Here is a 20,724-nt window from a genome sequence, read left to right on the forward strand (position 1 = left end):
TCAGGTGGATGTCAAGAGTGCCTTCCTCAACGGTGAGTTGCAAGAAGTCTATATGATGCAGCCTCTTGGTTTCAAGGTTGCCGATAAAGAACACCAGGTATGTAGACTAGTGAAAGCACTCTATGGCTTGAAACAGGCTCCTTGGGCATCGTGCATCAATATTGATCAATACTTGGTTGATCATGGTTTTCAGTGCAGCCTTTTTGACACTAATCTCTATGTCAAACACTCTGGTGATGATATTCTTTTTCTTGTTGTCTATGTTGATGACTTAATCATTACTGGTAGGTAGTTCAACACATTTGATTGCAACAATCAAATAGGATTGTTGCCAGGCTTTTGACATGACAGATTTGGGGCTTCTCCATTATTGCTTAGGTGTTGAGGTTTGGCAGACCGGTGACAATATTTTTATCTCACAATCTATGTATGCCAAAAGTCTGCTTGACGAATTTCGGATGCAGGATTGTAAACTTGCTTCCACACCTATGTCAGCCAAGTCTGATTCACCTATGGTGGATGAAACAACATTCAAGCAACTAGTGGGCAGCCTTATCTACCTCACTGCCACTAGAATTGATCTCCGTTTTGTCGTGAGCTACATTTCTCGCTTATGACAGCCCCAAAAGCTAATCATTAGGTTGCAGCGAAGGGTGTGCTACGATATGTGAAGGGTACTTCAGATTTTTGCATTTTGTATAGCAGGTGCAAGGATCCAAAGCTGATTGGTTATATAGACTCTGATTGGGCAAGTTCAGTGGATGACAAAAAAACCACTTTTGGGTATGCATTCAGATTGGGTACAGGTGCTGTAACATGGACCAGCAAGAAGCAACAGGTAGTGGCTCTTTCCTCGACTGAAGCAGAATATTGGGGAATGGTTAAGGTAGTGTGTGAGGCAGTTTGGCTTCGTAGGATGCTCTCTGACATGCAAATGTCACAAGCAGGTTTCTCTCCCTTGCACACTGATAATCAAGGGGTGCTCAAACTAGCCAAAAATCCAGTCTTCCATGAACATACCAAGCATTTTGAGCTTCATTGTCACTACATCCGCAAGCTGGTAGAAGATGGATCAGTTTAGCTGCAGTATGTTCTGACAGAGGATCAGACTGCAGATATTCTCACCAAGTCTCTGAGCCCGGATAAGTTTGTCAAATTTAGGGGGTGTTGACGGGAATAATCATTATGTTATGTTGGTATATTATGTTTATGTTGTCGTCGGTAATAATGAGTTATGGCGGTCAGTTAGTTAGCCGACGGGTAGGTAGTTGGAGTTGCGACGGTTGTGTCACACCCCTTCGGCTGTCATATATTGTACCACCTCCGGGTGTTGGAGGACATGGAATGTGGACGACAGATTATAATATGAACATCTTTTGACATTAATGGCAAGCTTATTCTGGTACTTCTTTTGTATTTGCATTGTGCATTGCTGTTCAGTTTCTGTATTCTTCCTGTTTACCCAGTGAAGTAAACATTTAGCGCCGTTGCCGAAATTATTTCGGGAGGGACGGGAATATACTACATGGCACAGGGATAATGGGACAACCATTGCCCGAGGGGACGAGCAGTAACCCTGACGAGGATCACCAAGAACTGTTCGAAGGAGAACGAGCACTCACAAAAGATTTCTCTTGCATCCTTCAAGCGGCCATCGAAACACACGTACGGAGGGAAGCCACCATTGAGGCTGTTCCAGAGGATGCTGTGTGGAGCGTGCTTGGTGTAAGCCCGGTGGTGAATCGGTTAATGAGCGATTTGCCTAACCTTCTGGCTCAAGCATTTTTGGCTCTTCAAAACCGCATAGAAGACACCTACCGTGAGAACCGACGACAGCAAATCTTACGAGAATTTCATGAGCGCCAGGATGACGGACGTAGGGAAGACCGACGAAGGACAAATAATCCTTAAATTGTGAAGGGAGAGAAATAAAGAACACTGTTAGAAGCAGAAGAATTATGTTGATTGTATACAAAAGAATGAATTAATAAAGACGTGTTGTGTTTTGGTTTATGTGTTGTGAAACATGAAATTGTACCACAATTAATGCCCAATTTACTGAATAAAGATAGAAATAAGAAATTAGAAACCGACGAGTGGGAGGCTGCGCAGAAGGCTTTGATTCTGGAACAACGTGTAGAACGTAGACGGAGGCTGAGGCAACTTGCCGAAGGACGACCTGCCGAAGGGTTGCCCGAAGGGAACCAAGGAGGTGTCACGGAAGGTGCAGAAGCCGAGGGGAATTTCTACGCGTCGCCAGACTACTGTAGAGCGAGAAGCCTCGAAGAGTTTCTGGAGGAAACTAGGTTACGGAGAGAACTAGTTGAAGAGACTTGAGATCGGTTCAAAAACTTATCTCTCACGCCACAAAGGGAGGATCACCGAAGGGAGCCGGGCATGGGTGACGGCGAAGGGGAAGCTAACCGCACGGTAGTCGCTCTCACACCACAAAGGGAGGATCACCGAAGGGAGCCGGGCACGGGTGACGATGGCGAAGGGGAAGCTAACCGCACGGTAGGTACAAGGCAGAACACCGTACCTTTGGTCACCACCACTAAAGACATCAGCGGCATCGGAGGGAGCAGCGCCGGAGGGCAGACACGGCCACAACCACCTCCAAGTGGACGACTTCCATCAATGGCGACCAAACAGAAGTTGCCCAAATTCAACGGGGATAGCAAAGATGATCCCACACGGCATTGCCGTACCTGCGAAACCATCTGGACAGCCAACGAGGTGACTGACCAGGATGAATGGATGAAGCAGTTCCCCGCCACACTGAGAGGAGTGGCTATTGACTAGTATTCAGACTTGGATAAAACCGGGGTAACTACGTGGGATGAATTGAAGAAAGCATTCGAGAAGGAATTTCGGCTTCTCCGAGATGATAATGAGATAGTCTTGGAAATCTATGGAACAAAGCAAGGAAAGAAGGAGACCGTACGGGCATATGGCCGCCGGCTGAAGGAATTAGTCGGAAAGATGGAAAGCCAACCGGCTGATGGCTTGAAGAAGCGGTGGTTTGTCGAGGGTCTGAACCCTAAGCTACGACGAAAGATGAAAATTGTGCCTCCGACATCCTACGATGATGCATACAATCGGGCCATGGACTTGGAAAGTGAAAATAAGACGGCTAAATAGAAGAAGAATAGATCTTCGTCATCCTCTGAAGATGATACGTCGGAAGAAGAGAGTAGCAGTGATGAGAAGCCGAAGAAGAAAGTCACGGCCCTTCAGAAGGATATGGAACGAATGTTAAAAGAGTTTAAGACAATGAAGGGGACCACAGGCAAGGATGATGAATTGTGGTGCACGGATTGTAAGGAGAGCGGCCACACAAAGGGTGTCTGTCCCAAGAAGGCATTCTGTGACATCTGCCAGATCATGGGACATTCTACGAAGGAATGCCCATACAATCTGAAGGCACGTAACCAGCAAGTGCTCTTTGCCCAGGAGCAGCCCTCCACATCGGATTCAAACAATAATGCATCTTCCGGAGGCTACCGAGGAAACCGACAAGGCGGACGGGGGAATAATAATAATTCCACTAGAAACAGGGTCCAATACGATGCGAAGGGACGCCCGATTATCCAATGTAGGGCCTGTAATCAGTGGGGGCACTTCGCCCGTGATTGCACGAAGGAAGCCACCCCTCAGCACCTCTGCCGTTGGTGTGGGCCAGGCGACCATGAGGACGCAAATTGCCCACAGGCAGGGGTTAATCTCCTCAACATTGAGAAGGCTGAGAAGACTGGTGAGAAAGAAGTACTGGCGATCACCCGCGCCCAGATGAAAAAAGCCACTTATCCCGACCCCCGTATGGAGAAGGAGAGATGACGGGAGGCAAAGGCCAATATTGAACGTGAGATGACGACTGAACGACGGGACAACGAGGTGGCGAGTACATCATCCCGTACGGAAGCGGAAAATAACATCATTGGGCAAATCTTGCAGATGGAGGTGCCGATAAAGGTAAAAGACCTTCTAGACTCTATGCCACAATTGAGGACTGCCATCCTCACCAATGTGCAAAGCACCGCAGCGTCGAGTGCACCACAGGTACGGGTTCCCGCCACCGCATCGTCGAGTGCACCACAGGTAGGGGTTCCCGCCACCGCTTTGAAGAGTACACCACAGGTGGAGGTTTCCGTCAGCCCTTCGACTGACCCGATGTTACTAGCCTTGAGCAGTGGTAGACACCCAGTTGTGGTAGAAATGGGTATCCGTGGGACCATTCTGAAGGACACCATTGTGGATGGTGGATTTGGGGTGAATGTACTACCAGAAGAAACATGGAAGCGGCTGGGGAAGCCCACCCTATGGCCACCCACATTCAACCTGGTGGGAGCAAACCAACACGGCATTAAGCCACTCGGCCTGTTGATGGCCCAGCAAGTGACGATTGGTACGCAACCATTCTTGTTAGATTTCGTGGTTATTCCCTTGAAGAAGAAAGGCTATGACGCCATCCTGGGGAGAATGTGGTTGATCAACGCGAGGGTAAACCACAACTGGAAGAAAAATACCCTTTCCATGGAGAAGGGAGGGTGGAAATATACCATTGACCTACACACCCAAGATGTCAACGAAGAGCTTGCCTCTTCAGACTCGGACTCAGAGGATTCTAATAAAGGGGAAGGGGGTCCCGATGAAAGCAAGGGCAAGAACGCGATGGAGCCGAACAGTGAAGGGGTGCTAGAATTGGAGGGATGTTCTGAAGATGAGGTATGCTCGACTAACGGGCTCTTCCACTGGCAAATGGAGGATTATGAAATGTTCCAAAGCTACAGGCTCGAAGTAGAGGAACCAGAGCAACCAACAGAGGTGTACCTGCCGGAATACAGAGAATATTGGAAGGGAGACGCCCCAAACCCTAGCGGCATAAATAATCCGAAGAGTGTCGGCAACGATTGGAACCCTGTATGGAAGACCGCAGTCTTCAAAATCTTTATTATCCTTCTTCTTCTTATGTACGGGAAGGAGGTCGTGGTCCCTATAGAATTTGTGGTTCCAGGTCTTCCGATGGCCATTGAAAATAGACTTGCCACCAACGGGCCCAAATTGAAACCCTACCACGCGAAGCGCACAGGGGACCCGAGAGGCCGGACGGACACCCGAGAGCCCGAAGGGGGACCCGAGAGGATGGAAGGGGACCTAAGAGGCCGGGCAAGCAACTCGAGAGGCATGGGACAAAAGCAGGAGACTTTTGGGCGAGAAAAACTGAGAAGGATGAAGGGCGATCCCAGAGACAGGGGACCCGAGCCGAAGACTCTCTAGACAACTTCAAAAAAAAAAAAACCGCACGATCGTACGACAGCGACCGTATGGTCAAAAAAAAAAAAAAGAAAAAAAAAAAAAAAGAAAAAGAAGGGGAAAATGGCCACCGTACGGTGGGACCAAGGTGACAAGGTGACACCACCGTGCGGTGGACGGTGCACCACCGTGCGGTGGAAGCACCGACGGTGGCACCACCGTGCGGTGGCATCACCGACGGTGGAACCATCGTGCGGTGGACGGTGCACCATCGTGCGGTGGAAGCACCGACGGTGGCACCACCATGCGGTGGAACCACCGACGGTGACACCACCGTGTGGTGGAACCACCGACGGTGGCACCACCGTGCGGTGGGAGCCACCGAAGGCGGTCACCAAGCCAAGACATCAAAGATGCCGCACAACACCACCGCGACGAAGAACAAAACAACCCCGCACACCGCCATCACCGCACAGCAAGGGGTAAAGGGAAGAAGACGCCGAACACCACCACGTGATGCGAAGGGTAAAGCACGGGCCGACTGCCACAGGTAGACCAAGCAGCCGCACGATCGGAGGTGCCAATGCTGTTGTTGACCGTATAGGGAGGTTGTATGGCCGGGTAGCCATCGGGGACATTACAGTGCCCTTAAAAAAAAAAAGAAAAAAAAAAACGACGACGGCCAGATTTAAAATGATTTGCTGACATGTGGAGCCTGGACACTGAAAATATTAGAGTGTAGAAGAAGGGTTTTGACATCATAAAATATCACAGAAATGATGTGCGCCATGGACCCCGCGAGGGGCGCTGCCCCAGACCCCGCGGGGGCGCTGCCCCTCGACCCCGCTGGGGGCATTGCCCCTAGACCCCCAGTTTATTTTGAGCTACAGAAGACCACGGGAAGTGTTGTGCCTACAGCTAAGCATTGGCAGGGAAGCCATAAGCCGTAGAGGGAGACGGATTTGGAGGTTGGGAACAAACAGAGTTTGACGGAAGGCATTGCAAGTCTGTGCAGCTGTATGACACCAGGGAGTTATTCAGTTTAGTTTTTAGCCTTTGGGGAGTGTGATGGAGGATTTGAGGTGGCTCCTAGCATTTGTGCCAACGGATTGTGGCCACCTCCAGGCATGACTGGTACGCTTTGAGGAACTCGGAGTATGTCTCGGCTGGACGTGAGGTTGCCTTGGTGGATGCACAGAGGGCTTGGGAGGAGCTGACCACCAGGTTGGAGGCAATAGTCGCGTGAGACTTAGTTCAGCGTACCCAGGAGTTGGATGCCGAGAGAGCAGCACGGGTGGCTATCGAGGACAAATTGGCTAGGGAGACAGAATCATTTGAGTAGCAGTTGGTGGAAGTTGAGACTGAAAAACGTGTTTTGCAGACAAGTTTGGGTTAGGCCCAGGAGAACTGTGATGGCAAAGGAAGCAATATTGGTGAAATCCGCACTTGAGCATCAGATGGTAGCAGAAAAGGGTTTTCAGGCGAGGACGCAGCAAGTGTATAAGATCCGGGCCCGACTGGCGTCAGTAGTTCCTGCCGTTCATCTCTATTTTGTATTAAGTCGTCGGAGTCGACTTCTTTTCTTGGGGGGGATGATGTTGACGGGAATAATCATTATGTTATGTTGGTATATTATGTTTATGTTGTCGTCGGTAATAATGAGTTACGGCGGTCAGTTAGTTAGCCGACGGGTAGGTAGTTGGAGTTGCGACGGTTGTGTCGCACCCCTTCGGCTGTCATATATTGTACCACCTCCGGGTGTTGGAGGACATGGAATGTGGACGACAGATTATAATATGAACATCTTTTGACATTAATGGCAAGCTTATTCTGGTACTTCTTTTGTATTTGCATTGTGCATTGCTGTTCAGTTTCTGTATTCTTCCTGTTTACCCAGTGAGGTAAACAGGGGGCAACTTGGTGTAGTTGACAGATTCACCATTAAGGGAGGGTGTTAGAATAATATCTACATATATTAATGGTTAATATTGTATTATAATTAGTTAAGATTCTGTCAGCTTAGTTTAGATAGAATGTTTCTATTTTTACTTTGAGTTGTCGTTAGTTTCTTTGAGAAACTCTTGCAATGTAATTGCCTATAAATTGTTTCTCATTTCTTATTAATAAACAAGCAATTACCATTGTCTCATTTGCGTAACAGATCAAAGGTGAGATCTGAATTTAAATAGATTAAAAAAGTTCTACCTACACTAAGTATAGTGTTCCCGAAGGTTTTCACACCAAATTTTCACTTTTTCCAACCAATTTATTTTGACAAACATTTTGCAAAGAGTTGAATTGATTGTTTTGATAAGCTGTTTGATATTCTCAGCTAATGAATTTGTTCTTTCAACAACTCAGGAAAATGTTCACTATACAAATGTAATAACGAATAGTTACAAGTCTTGCAATATTAAAGTCTGAATTGCATTCTATCAATTGATATCAATTTCTGAGATGAAAATCAGAGAACTGGTATAACATTTAACTCTCAGAAATTTAAAGGATACGCCTTAAAAAAGACTGACCGATCTGCTACAGGAAGCTGAAGATACTGCCATGTAATTGCTTAAACAATACACAAGCTATGACCTTGAACAGGTTTGTCATGAGCTGAAACAATATACAGATGTAACATCAATGCTATCAAGGGAAAATTGAAAAGCACACAGAAAATGCTGAGAGGCTGGGGGGCGGCAGGGTGAATCAGTATTTTAAAACCTTTTTAATATGTGAAACTTTATAAAACAGAGAGGAAGCCGACATCAAGACAAACACAAATTTTCTCTTGGAAAACCCTTTTGGGTGAAAAACCATGGCATTCAAAGCTTTCATTAAGAAATAAAATGGGCACCAACCCAAATACAAAATTCAGTTATCATTGAAACTAAGAAAACAGCATACACCCAACACTTCAAATAAAAAATAACACACTTAGCAAAATTCCTGCTCCTTATTTGCACTACTTCTTCAGCTAAGGCGTCCTTCACAGAGCACATACATCTCCATACCCACTTTGAAGGTTTTTCATGCCAAAAAGAGAGACTTGAAATATATCTTGCAACTTCATACCCATCAAGCAAGGGAATGAGTAAAAGGGACCCATTTAATATTTTTTGTCTTCATAGTTGACCAATACTATATCCCCATCCTCTTGCAGATATGTTCACTAGAAATGATACAAGAATGTGTTGTGAAATATGGATTGAAGAATAATGACAGCGATTCTGGAAGACTGATTGCCGTGAGTTATTGATCGTCTCCATCATTGAATCCGGTTTAAATACAAGAGGAAAGGTTGCCTACGTAGGGACATGTCCATACGTGGCAGTTACCACATATGGACATGTCCCTACGAAGGCGACCGTTCATAACAATTAGTTCATACGTGGCAGTTGCCACGTATGGACATGTCCCTACGAAGGCAACCGTTCATAACAATTAGTTTGTTTATGTTTAATTTCCAAACTGTATGCTCTGTTAATATATCACTCTCCAGATAATAACTGATTTACCATTAGTTAGATTCATGAGGGCTATATCTTAACACTCCCTCTTAGTAGGAGTGGATCTAAGTAATTTTCTTGGGAGCATATTCTGTCATGACTTCCGACACAATTCGGGACAACATTTAATAGAGTCTTGTGATGACAATAAACTCAATATCATGATATCCGGCTCAGTCCGGAACAATCACTTAAGAAGTCAATCATGAGATGATCACATACTTTAGGATCAAGATATCCGGCACAGTCCGGGACAACAACTTAATGTAGTCAATCTTGACACTTGGTCAACTATTGTCAAGATCGTCACCTTGAAATAGTAACCTTAAACATAAGAAGATCGTCATCTTCTTGAACACAGTTAGAATATTGCAATATACATTTTATTTATTTATTCATGAACAAATTACACATGGTAGGAATTTCATCCTAATAATCTCAATTATAATCTAGTCATACCAAGTTTACTTCTGAAGTATTCTATCTTCAATCTTGCAAGTGGCTTGGTGAAGATATTAGCATTTTGTTCTTCCGTACTGATGTACACTAGTTTTATGACGTTTCGATCTACCATATCTCTTATGTAGTGATAAGGGATCTCAATATGTTTGGATCGATTGTGAAAACTGGATTTACTGAGAGCTTGATACAGCTCTGATTATCACAGTGAATTATTGTTGAATTCAGAGTTTTTCCAAATAATCCAAATAATAACTTTCTTAGCCATATCGCTTCACGAGCTCCCATGGAGGCTGCCATATATTCTGCTTCGGTGGAGCTTTGTGCAACTGTTGACTGTTTTCTGTTGAACCAAGATATCATAGCAGAACCAAGACTGAAGCAACACCCTGTAGTACTTTTACGGTTAGTGGTACTTCCGGCCCAATTAGAATCAGAATATCCTTCAAGTTGAATCTCAACATTTTCATACTTTAAGCCAAGTCCGATTGTGCCTTGTAAATATCTTAGAATGTGTTTAGCAGCCATTAGATGTATCTTCTTAGGTTCACACATGAAGTGACTTAACACATTTGTAGCATAGCAGATATCAGGACGAGTATTTACCAAATACATGAGTGAATCGACGATTTGTTTGTAGAGTGTGGGATCTGTAGGTTCTGAATCTTCTGCCTCAATTTTCAGCTTGTGCAAATTAGTTTCCATTGGTGTAGCTAATGGCTTACACTCCATCATCCCAAATCTAGTTAGAATATCTGTGGTGTACTTTCCTTGATTTAGGAAGATGTAGTTTTTCTTCTGCCATACTTCTAATCCCAGAAAATAATGTAGAAGCCCTAGATCCTTCATATCGAATTCTGCTGCCAGATCTTGCTTACACTTCTCAATGAGATTATCCTCTCCTGTTATCAAAAGATCATCCACGTAAAGGACCAATATAATCATATTGCCATTTGAAGCCTTGAAGTAGATGTTGGGATCTGCTAGGTTCTTGGAGTACCCTAGTTTGGAGAGATAGTTGTCTATCCTTGCATACCAGGCCCTAGGTGCTTGTTTTAACCCATAGAGAGCTTTCTTTAGTTTACAAACATAGCAATTTTTATCACGTATGGTAAATCCTTCTGGTTGTTCTATATATACTTCTTCAATTGAACCATTTAGGAAGGCAGTCTTTACGTCCATTTGGTGAATTTTCCATCCTTTAGATGCTGCAATTGCAATGATTGTTCTTACTGACGTATACCGGGCAACTGGGGCAAATGTCTCTTCATAATCAATTCCTGCTTTCTGAGAGAATCCCCTGGCCACAAAGCGAGCTTTATGTTTTTCAATGCTGCCATCAGATGCATATTTGATCTTGAATAACCACTTGGATGAGACAACTGATTTGTCTTTTGGTCTAGGCACTATATCCCAAACATCATTCTTTAGTGTAGATTGATATTCTTCAACCATAGCATCTTTCCAAGCATGTTTTGATAAGGCTTCTCTGACATTTGTTGGTTCAGAATTTGTGAGTTCGGTTAGAAGTGCAGCATAACATTTTAGAGTTCTTGTTCTCTTATTTTCTTTGGAAATTTCATTTGGTTCTACATTATTCTCTTCAATCATTTTCCTTGCCCATAGAGGTCTTTTCTTGTTATTGAGTGTTTCAATATTTTCATCAACAAGAGGTTCAGAAGCTCTTATGATGTCCTCCCTCTCAGTGTCTGAAGGTTTGGAATTTTCTATGATATTCTCCCTCTCAATCTCAATTATGTGATCTTCTTCTTCTTTAGTAGTGTTATCATCCTGAGGTTCTTTGAGTGTAGTGTTTTCTTCAAACTTTACATCTCTACTTATCTCAACAGATTTTTTCCCTGGAATGTAAATGCGACATCCTTTAGTATTTTCACTATAGCCAATGAAGATACCTCTTTTTCCGGATGTTCTAGTTTTGTCCTCTTTTCTTTAGGAACATGTATATATACGGGACAGCCAAATATCCTTAAATGACTTAAGTCTGGTTTGTTCCCTGTAAAAACTTCTTCAGGAGTTATGTTTTCTAGAACTGAGTGCAGACATCTGTTTTGAATGTAGACTGTTGTATTTGAAGCTTCTGCCTAGAATGAAGTGTGTAAGTTTTGGTCATGCATCATGGCTTTTGCTGCTTCAATTATGGTTTTGTTCTTTCTTTCTGCTACTCCATTCTATTGTGGATTATATGGTACAGTATACTCCCTCTTAATCCCAACAGAATTACAAAAGTCTTTGAAGTTGTCAGATGTATATTCTCCCCCATTGTCGGATCTTAACACCTTAATTTTCTTCCTTGACTGGTTTTCTACTAGTGCCTTGAATTCTTTGAACTTAGATAGTACTTCATTTGAGTCTTTGCACTTTAGAAAATATATCCATGTTTTTCGAGAGTAGTCGTCAACAAAGATTATGTAGTATAAGGATCCAGTTAGGGATGGTGTTGACATGGGACCGCATAGGTCTGAGTGAATTAGTTCTAAAATAACTTTTGATTTGTGCTCGCTTGAGGGAAAAGAAACTTTCACATTCTTTCCCAAGGCACATCCTTTGCAAATGCCTGTGTGTTCAGATTTTAGTTGGGGCAGTCCTGAAGTAATCTTCTTTATGTTGGATAGAGCACTATATCTTAGGTGTCCTAATCTTTTGTGCCATAATTCATTATTATTTGAAACTTCAAGATTTAGTGCATCCTTTTGATCACTGCATAGTTTGTATAGGCTACCATCTCTTGAACCTACTGTTATGGCATTTTTGATATTTGTATTTTTAGGCCAGAGTAGAACTTTATCTTCATTGAAGGTAACCCGATATCCTTGATCAGCTAGGTCTGAGATTGAGACTAGATTTCTTTTTATTCCAGGTACAAACAGAACATCCTTTAATTGTAGAGATACTCCATTTCTTAGTTTGATAGTATAGGTCCCAATTCCTTTCACAGGATATGTGGAGTTATCTCCAATAGTAACCTCTTCACTTGAGTGCCCGTTAAGTGTTTCAAATTGATTTCTGAATCCAGTTATATGCCTTGATGCTCCACTGTCTACGATCCAAGTGTTTTTATTTGTATTTATTTCGCTTGATAGGGCTAAGAAGAAAAGTGAGTTTTTTCCTTTGACTTCGGCTAGACTAGCTTGTGTTTTCTTCCTTTCTCTACAATTCCTGTGAGTGTGCCCATATTTGTCGCATTTGTAACACTGAATTTTAGACATATCACTTTTCTGATGGTTTTTATTTCCTCTCTTCCGTTTGGAGAACTTTTTTTTTTTGTTGAAGGTATTTGTATTAAGTGCTTGGATTTGTCCTTCTTTATTTGTCCCTAATCCTCTTGAGATTAGTCGAGATTCCTCTTGAATGCACTCATTCTTAGTTGTTCAAATTTGGTTAAGGGGGGTGTTCTGCTAATACATTGAATGTAGGATTCCCATGAAATTGATAATCCTCTTAGGGCTATGAGAGAGATTTCTTGATCATCTACCTCATTTCCAATAGTTTGTAATTGGTCTTTTACTTCAGATATCCTTGAAAAGTATGTAGATATTGTATCATCTTTATTCATCTTTATGTTTAAAAGTTGTTGTTTCAAGGTTAACATTCTACTTGAATTGTTAACTTCATATGTATTTTTAATGGTTTTAAATACTTCATATGCTTTAGGCAGTCTAGCTATAGATGGAAGAATATGATCTTTGACTGAGTCAATAATTATTTTCTTTGCTTTATTATTACGCCTTTTCTAGGTAGATTTCTCTGGTTCATCATTTGGCATGTCTAGATTTTCTTCTATGTAAGACTCTAATTCTTGTTCTTCAAGAATGGCAATGATTCGTATCTTCCAGGAAACAAAGTTGGAGGCTCCTTCGAGTCTATCTTCCACTCTCATATTACTTGACATTTTGAATATTTTCTTAGTCGGATATATCCTCTGCGTATATAGCGTCTGCGTTGATTTGTTATTTACTTCCGATAAATGCTTATGAGTAATATGGCTGTCTAATTTGTTCTCTTAATATGCTGGCTCTGATACCATGTTGTGAAATATGGATCGAAGAATAATGACAGCAATTCTGGAAGACTGATTGCCGTGAGTTATTGATCGTCTCCATCATTGAATCCGGTTTAAATACAAGAGGAAAGGTTGCCTACGTAGGGCCATGTCCATACGTGGCAGTTGCCACGTATGGACATGTCCCTACGGAGGCAACCGTTCATAACAATTAGTTTGTTTATGTTTAATTTCCAAATTGTATGCTCTGTTAATATATCACTCTCCAGATAATAACCGATTTACCATTAGTTAGATTCATGAGGGCTATATCTTAACAGAATGCCCATGGGCTGATAGCAAACAAACCACTCCTACAAGCCGTTAGCAATCCAGTTTTTCTAGAAAACCAAAAAAATAAAGATATGGAAACTAGAAACAATTCTCATGAAATATGATCATGAATAGAAGTAACTTGAATATTCTCAATTTCAATGCACACCCGCACTACCCCCTCCATTCAACAACATCGTATCCCCTTTTTAAGAGTTCGCCTATACCAGACTCCACCAGATGCAAGGAATGTCATCTCGACCATGTGACAATCACTGCTACCTAACTATATTCAAACTCCACAACAACATACTTCAAAAATGAATTCCTTATTTTCAAAGAACTTTAAAACATCATCCACGTCACAGCCAAGAAAATGCATGGACTAAACACGGAATAATATAACAGCCCACAATCTCCACCAAGAAAGGTGACAGACCAAAAATATCTTATTCTCCAAAATTGTCTAGAGTAACAGCAGCTTTATCAAATGTCAATCAACACGTCCCATTAGCAGTCTTGAACAAAAAACGATAGTCAAAGTGATATTATTACCATGTTTTCTCCACAAGGAAGATTTGTTCGATACAAAAATAAATAAAGGCGTTACACAAGGCTGTCCAAGGAATTGTTATTAATAAAAATGCCAAGAAAAAATTCTGACGCACATAGAGGAATAGCCACCATATCCAACACAACCCATGAATAAGGAATAAAGCTGTCAAACTGAAACAGTCAGGAATCATGTTCTTCTAATATTATCAACTTCATTCTAGTATCTTTAGCAAATGCTTGCCGCCTTAAATACACGATGCCTCAAATATAGTCAACACCTTTTGAAAATACAACTGATGACATGGCACATGATCTGACTTGGCACAGGTCAGCAGGTGAAGTAGACAAGTAGGCAGCTGACATAGACAAGCAACCAGCTTAAGCTGACAGACAATCAGCTTAACCAGACATGCAGGCAGCTCAAGCAGCCAACCAAGTAGCTCAAGCAACTCAACTAATATTTCAATACAAATCTCTTTTCTGAAACTCATCAACTGACCTTTGACATCAATGACAAAAACTGCAACAAAATACTCAGATTTTCAGTATTTGGACAGCAGCAAATCTATTGCAGATTTGTCCACAAACAGAGTATCCTCCATGACCATGCACTTGCACCTGATCTGGAAATACTCAAACATGCTCAAGGATTAAATTTTCAGTCAGCAAGTGAGTTTGTAGCTTATTAAATTAATCAAGGTAAGTTTTGTGATTAGTGACTTGTACAATTCAAAGTGATCATCTTGAAGTTAACGGGGCCCAGTCATTTTTGGATCAGCGTTTAGAATAAGACATTCATATTCTGGGTCTCCTATAGATTCAGTTGACATTCCCAAAATTGAAATCAACATCCATGTATGACATTGAGTTGTATAAATCAAATATTAATGTTTCATTCTTTTGAATCTTATATGTATGAAGCTTCTTGGGACACTAGCCTCAGGAGTTAGGACTACTATTTTGTTTAGATTTCAGATTTGGAGGGTGTGTATTTAGCCAAACTTAACACATTCTATGCCTGACCTTATCCCTTTTAACTACCATGTCATTTGTTTGTAGCAGCTACCATCAATAATGGAACTTTGGTGGGCTTAATTGCATTTTGGTAAACTCAACAGTGAAAGATGTTCTAGTTAGACTTTTTGCAGTTTTACTGACATTTGTTCACCAACCAGAAAGCTGATGATTCCATTCTAGTTCTTTTTTTTATTTTCGGAAGTTATCTGGCTTATTGATCATATATAATGAATAACTGTATATGCATGAAATTTTAATATGTATCTGTATTTTTATAAGGAACTCACTAAATTTTGTGTGGAATCTTCACCTTTTCCCTTTTACTCGCTGTCATTATTATTTCAGCTACTTTTATTTTCTTTCAAGTTTTAATTATTAAATTATTGATCAAGTTTTTGCAAGCATTTTTGAGTCCCATCTTTGGAATGTCATATCTCATGTCGGCCTCCATATATTCTTATACTTCCTACTTATATTGCTCACTAAGAAAAAGCAAGAATTTTGTTCATCATTTAGTGGGTTATTCTTGCATCTGATCTTCTAGTAAATAACTCTAGTTGAATCTGGTCTTGTAGTTGAAGGAGCACCATGTTCAAGAACAAAGCATAGGGATATTAACAACAGAACCTTACCAACGAAAGATGACTTCTCTGGTGGTTGAAAATCTCTCTTCAGCGCAAATGTGACTAGCAGGCCTTGGTGACTTAGTTCTCATCAATCCTTTTTGAAGACTCAATTCTATAGATGATCTATAATGTTTACCAACGGTACCATGTTGGAGAGTGCAGATTCTTCCGTAAGTAAAAAATAGCTATGGTTGCATGGTTAGTGACTTGCTGTTTCTTTTCAGTATTTTTGTTGCGTGCTATTTATCTGGATGATCAGCTTGACAATGTCACAAGCATATTTGAATTTCTTCATCATATAGATTGCAGGTGCAAGGAAAATTCATTGTAGTAACTCTGTTATGTACAACCTTGGATCTGATTCATGAAACAGTTCGCAATTTGTGATTTCTGAAGCTAATTGGTGCTTGAAAATTTCTGTTGCTGGCTGTTATTCTCAATTCTCGGCTTGACAATGTCATGAACATATTTGAACTTCCTCATCGTATAGATTTCAGGTGTAAGAAAATTTCATTGTAGACAGTTTGATATGACATAACTTGGATCTGTTTCATGAAACAGATTGCGAATTGAGCTATATGAAGCTACTTGGGGCTTGAATGTATTACTACGTGGATTGGTAGTAATATTTGATACAAGAAACACAATGCATTTGATATGTTGCACAAATTTTAGGTCTGCAACATGTCTACATCGTGAACAGCCAACAGCCCGTTTTTCACAAAACAAAATGGGACAGTTTCCATAACTGAAACTGCTCGGTTTCGGGTTCATTGCTATCCATTGTGTGCAGCTTTGTTGCAATTCTTTGAAGATATAGAGAGCACATATTTATTCAGAACATGAGTATATTTCAGTGTCTGTTCTAAAAGATAAGCAACTTAATTTAGAGTCAGAAAAACAGCCTGATCAAAGCTTATTTTCAGCTCTAAATTTCAAAATAAAATCAATTTATTTAGTATTTCTCTTATTTTACAAACCCTGCAATTAAGTCTGTGAGGTGGCCAAAGATCCCACAAACACTTTCTCCCTTACCAAAATTATTTCATTTTTCTTTAAATGTCTTTATATTTGATTACTGCATTATTTCATTTTCTTTAAGGTCTAGAAGATTTGCTCAATGCCTTTGTTTTGACAAGAATACTAAATTGAATGTTTTAAACATGACCACAATTATAGAATATAGCCCTAAAATATATCAGTTCTAGAGAGTATTTAGCGATCGTTTTAATCATGGATAATAATACATTAGCCATGTTGACATTGAAATTGATCTTGTGTGTTTATTGTAGACATGTTTTGCTTCTCTAAAATATTTGTGAAACATTTCTAAAGGAGTCAATAAATTTAAGTGGTAATGATTCATACATTTAAGGAAAAATGGGACTATATTTGTATATATGCATATGTAGTGTGTGTATAACTGTATATGCATATTGACGCAGTCATAAACATGAGATCCAATGAAAGATTATTTAACCATATTGAGTAATGGATAAAGTAAGGGAATTTTTTTTGGAGTGATGTAAAGCTGCCCTTACAACCTAGGATGCTCCTGCATTAAATGCTTGGGAAACCAAGATGGTCCACCATAGCCTTAGAAATCTAAGGCGGATGTTATTTAGGCCTCTCTTTCCACTTCACTAAATACTCTTCATGCTATTTGTTTATAGTGCTCCTGCCAATCTTACCATCTAAAATCTCCTCAATTGCCTCATTTGTTGTTGTAGTATCTAATTCTTCCATTGGGCTTCTAATACTACTGAACCAATTGACCTAGAATCCCCTCACGATGAAGCACAAATCAATACTTTCAGGAACATGATTTCTATTATAAATTCACATCCTACAATAGGAGATCCAAGTCTATGACCACATTTACACCAGAAGAGATTATTGACAGTAACAAACAGAAATTACACATCAATGGACTTATTGATAGAAATCATGGTGAAGGAATCCATATAGATTCCAACTCATGATGTAATGTAGTCATGAAAGAATATCTTTATGATATATGAACTTCTCATGTCAACTACCCGTTTGTAGGTATGGCGTCAAAAATTTATAATGGTACATTCATCAAAATTTTATGAAACGTCATATTACCTATTGAAATTTGTCCAAAATATACCCAAATCTAGGCACATTTGGTGTTACTTTGAAATTTTTTACTTCTTGGATGACCATGGGTAAATGAGTGTTGAGTTATACCTTGTGTCCCAATTTGCCATGTGACCACCAACACTTAGAAGGAGCCATTGGTGTGGCATGTGGCCGTTATGTTGATCTTTGGGATCAGAAGGCTAATTGCTTATCTATCCTATGATAAGCCTAAAGTAATGCAAGGAGAATAGAGAGATTACAAAGAGAAAATAATGCATTGAGCCACTTCTTCAATTAGTAATGATAATTTAGATAATAGGTTTCAACCCTATGAACTACTTTGTAATTCCGTATATAGACTAGATTTTGCTTACAAGGATGCACGGGTTCAATAAAACCCTCTCCTTTGACTGTCAAATTATAGGGGTAAACTTCCTTTGACATATAAATCATGCACAATGAGAACCATGATTGAAAATTTTACAAAGTTAGTTTACTCCAAACCTTATTGGCTCTTGGGTATAAATACAACTTCATAACTTATTTGATTCCTAGGCTTCATGAAATATTTTTGGCTTCATATCTACAAGTCTTTAGTAGGCATGTGATCAACAAGCTATGTGCCACATGTGACTTGTCACTTTTTGTGCTAGCATCTTTGAGCTTTCATTAATATAGTGAGGATGTTGCTCCACAAAAAAAGGTGAAGGATCTAGGCGCAAGCATTCAATACAACTGGTAGTTTTTAATAGATCAAATTCAACTAAATTCTTGATTTGTGCACTAGTCACAATGGAGACTATTGCTCTACAATAAAGGGTGTATTATTCATGTATAATTTCATGCAACTCTCTTGAGAGAAGAGGGAATGCAGACTAGGAATGGCTAGTAGGGCAAAGGAAAACGAAGGAGCTCAATTGAAAATGACACCTTAAGATCTTTCTCCAATTAAATATAATGAAGTAACGAAGAGCTTACAAACATAGCAAGGCACTTGCCTAAGGGCTACATCCACATGGTTAGTTTTTGCTAAGTGAGAGAGAAAGAAACCCTTAGTCAAGCTTTGCATTATGTCCAACTTAATCCCCTGAGGAACCCATGTAGTATTAACCATTTAGCATGCTTTCAAAATAAATTTTTTCGACAAAGTATTCTATAATAATCTAACTATTTGCATGCATTTTCAAAGTCTAGAGCAAGAAATATATCATCTAGAGGAGATTTCAAATTCTCACCTTGTGAAAAATCTTGAGACAAATTTCCAATGTTTCTTCAAGGATGGTGCCATCATGTGACTTGAAAACTAACTGCTTCAACATTAGCAACTAAATCACTTAGTAACCAAGTGCTCTAACATTAATAGCTTAATTTAAATGTCTTTATGTAAGGAAAAAGCCCCATGACTAAGAAAACCTTGAGATAAAAACATCCCACTACACTATTAACCCTTTTAAATAATGACCATCCAAAAAGAAGAAATAAAGCAATTAGACATTATTTTAGAACATATTTGAAAGGTTAGATATATTGTTGTGTTTTCTAGCAACTATTTTTAGGGAACTAGTAATTTAAGGCTTTACTCTTAACATATTTTTTCAAACTGCTTCATTGTTTCTGTAGTGTCAAGAATTTTTTAAAGAAAATGAATTGGCCATGCTTTAGCTTTAGCAAATTCAAGACTAGATTATACAACTTAAGAACAACAATAACCTTGACCTAGGTCATTGAGTTTTTCAGCTCAATCATTAACTCTTTGTTTCTTTTAACTTTCACTCATCTATAGTCATTGTAATCCATGGGAGTGTATTTTAAACCTCATTCAACTACCTATTGATAGCTTCTATTTTTTAAATTTTACTCTATTCAAAAAGGAAAAGCTAAACCAACCTCTCCCCTATATCAAACTTCCATTAAAATTTACAATATTTAACATGCAATCACTACCAATGTATGACCAAAACCTTACTCCTAACAAATAAATTAATAAACCAAAGCATGATGCAATAATAATAAGGAAAAATACACAAGTGGAGGGCTCTCTACTAATGTTGTGAACATATCCAAGTTACATGTGATAATGAAATCATCATAAGTTACTGATAAAATAAATAAGCAATTCAATTAAGTTCAATTCAGTTTGCCATGATGGATGTGAGAAACTAAAAATGGGAAGCATTGATTCATCTTCATTCTCACCATTGATAGGGGCAAAGCATGGATTTGGTAGTGGGGTGGTGAATGAAATGAAGCTAAGGTGCGAAAAACGCTTCCTAACACTAATCTAGTGGGGGAGAGTGCAAATTTTCTTTACAATCTTTAACTATTACAGAATCAGAAACACATTCATAAGGAGATAATAAATGTGCGTAAAGATAAACACAATGAACACAAGATATATCGTGGGGAAAACCCTTTCGAGTGAAAAACCCCACAATCTAAAAGCATATCACTTTGTATTCTAGTAAACTAATGGTTACAATACAATATCAACACCTAGCTTCTTAAACAAGAGTCAACAACTGACAACCCACAATTTGGATTAATTCTGGCAATATAACACTTCACCTGCAAACAACAACATGACTAAAACTCTCCAAGGCTACCTTTTATAGAGAAATACAACTCAAAAGGAAGCTTCTAGATGAAGTAAGAAGATGGGGTCCTGCAAAACATTTGGCCCTATTTTTGGCCACAAAAAAGCATGCAAATGACACATGCACGTCTCCAAATGACTCCCCTTTCAAACCTCTTAGGTTGGGCACCCAAAATTTACTATTTTGAGGTATGATAAATGCTCTTACACATGTTACAACTATCATAACTTACAACACTTATAAAAGAATTTGTCATAAATGACTATTATTAACTT

The 20,724-nt window shown here is 40.0% G+C and overlaps 1 protein-coding gene across 7 annotated transcripts in view; it reads left to right on the forward strand.

The window, feature by feature from the left end:
• LOC131031391 (uncharacterized) overlaps positions 1 to 16,713 on the forward strand; it is a 140,401-nt gene extending 123,688 nt beyond the window's left edge. For 2 of the 7 annotated variants that reach the window (XR_009103035.2, XR_009103038.2), the window contains exons 9-10: positions 15,699 to 15,919; positions 16,311 to 16,713. Coding sequence is in view for 2 of the 7 variants with exons in the window: in XM_057962506.2 (XP_057818489.2) it covers positions 15,699 to 15,784 (86 nt within the window). In the remaining 5 variants the exon portion in view is untranslated. Of the gene's footprint in view, positions 1 to 15,698; positions 16,150 to 16,310 lie in introns of those variants that run through there. The other 5 variants (XR_009103034.2, XR_009103037.2, XM_057962506.2 and 2 more) reach the window with 3 other exon arrangements.
• The last annotated feature ends 4,011 nt before the right edge of the window (positions 16,714 to 20,724 follow it).

Source organism: Cryptomeria japonica, chromosome 9 (assembly GCF_030272615.1).
Source record: "Cryptomeria japonica chromosome 9, Sugi_1.0, whole genome shotgun sequence".
Lineage (NCBI taxonomy): Eukaryota > Viridiplantae > Streptophyta > Pinopsida > Cupressales > Cupressaceae > Cryptomeria > Cryptomeria japonica.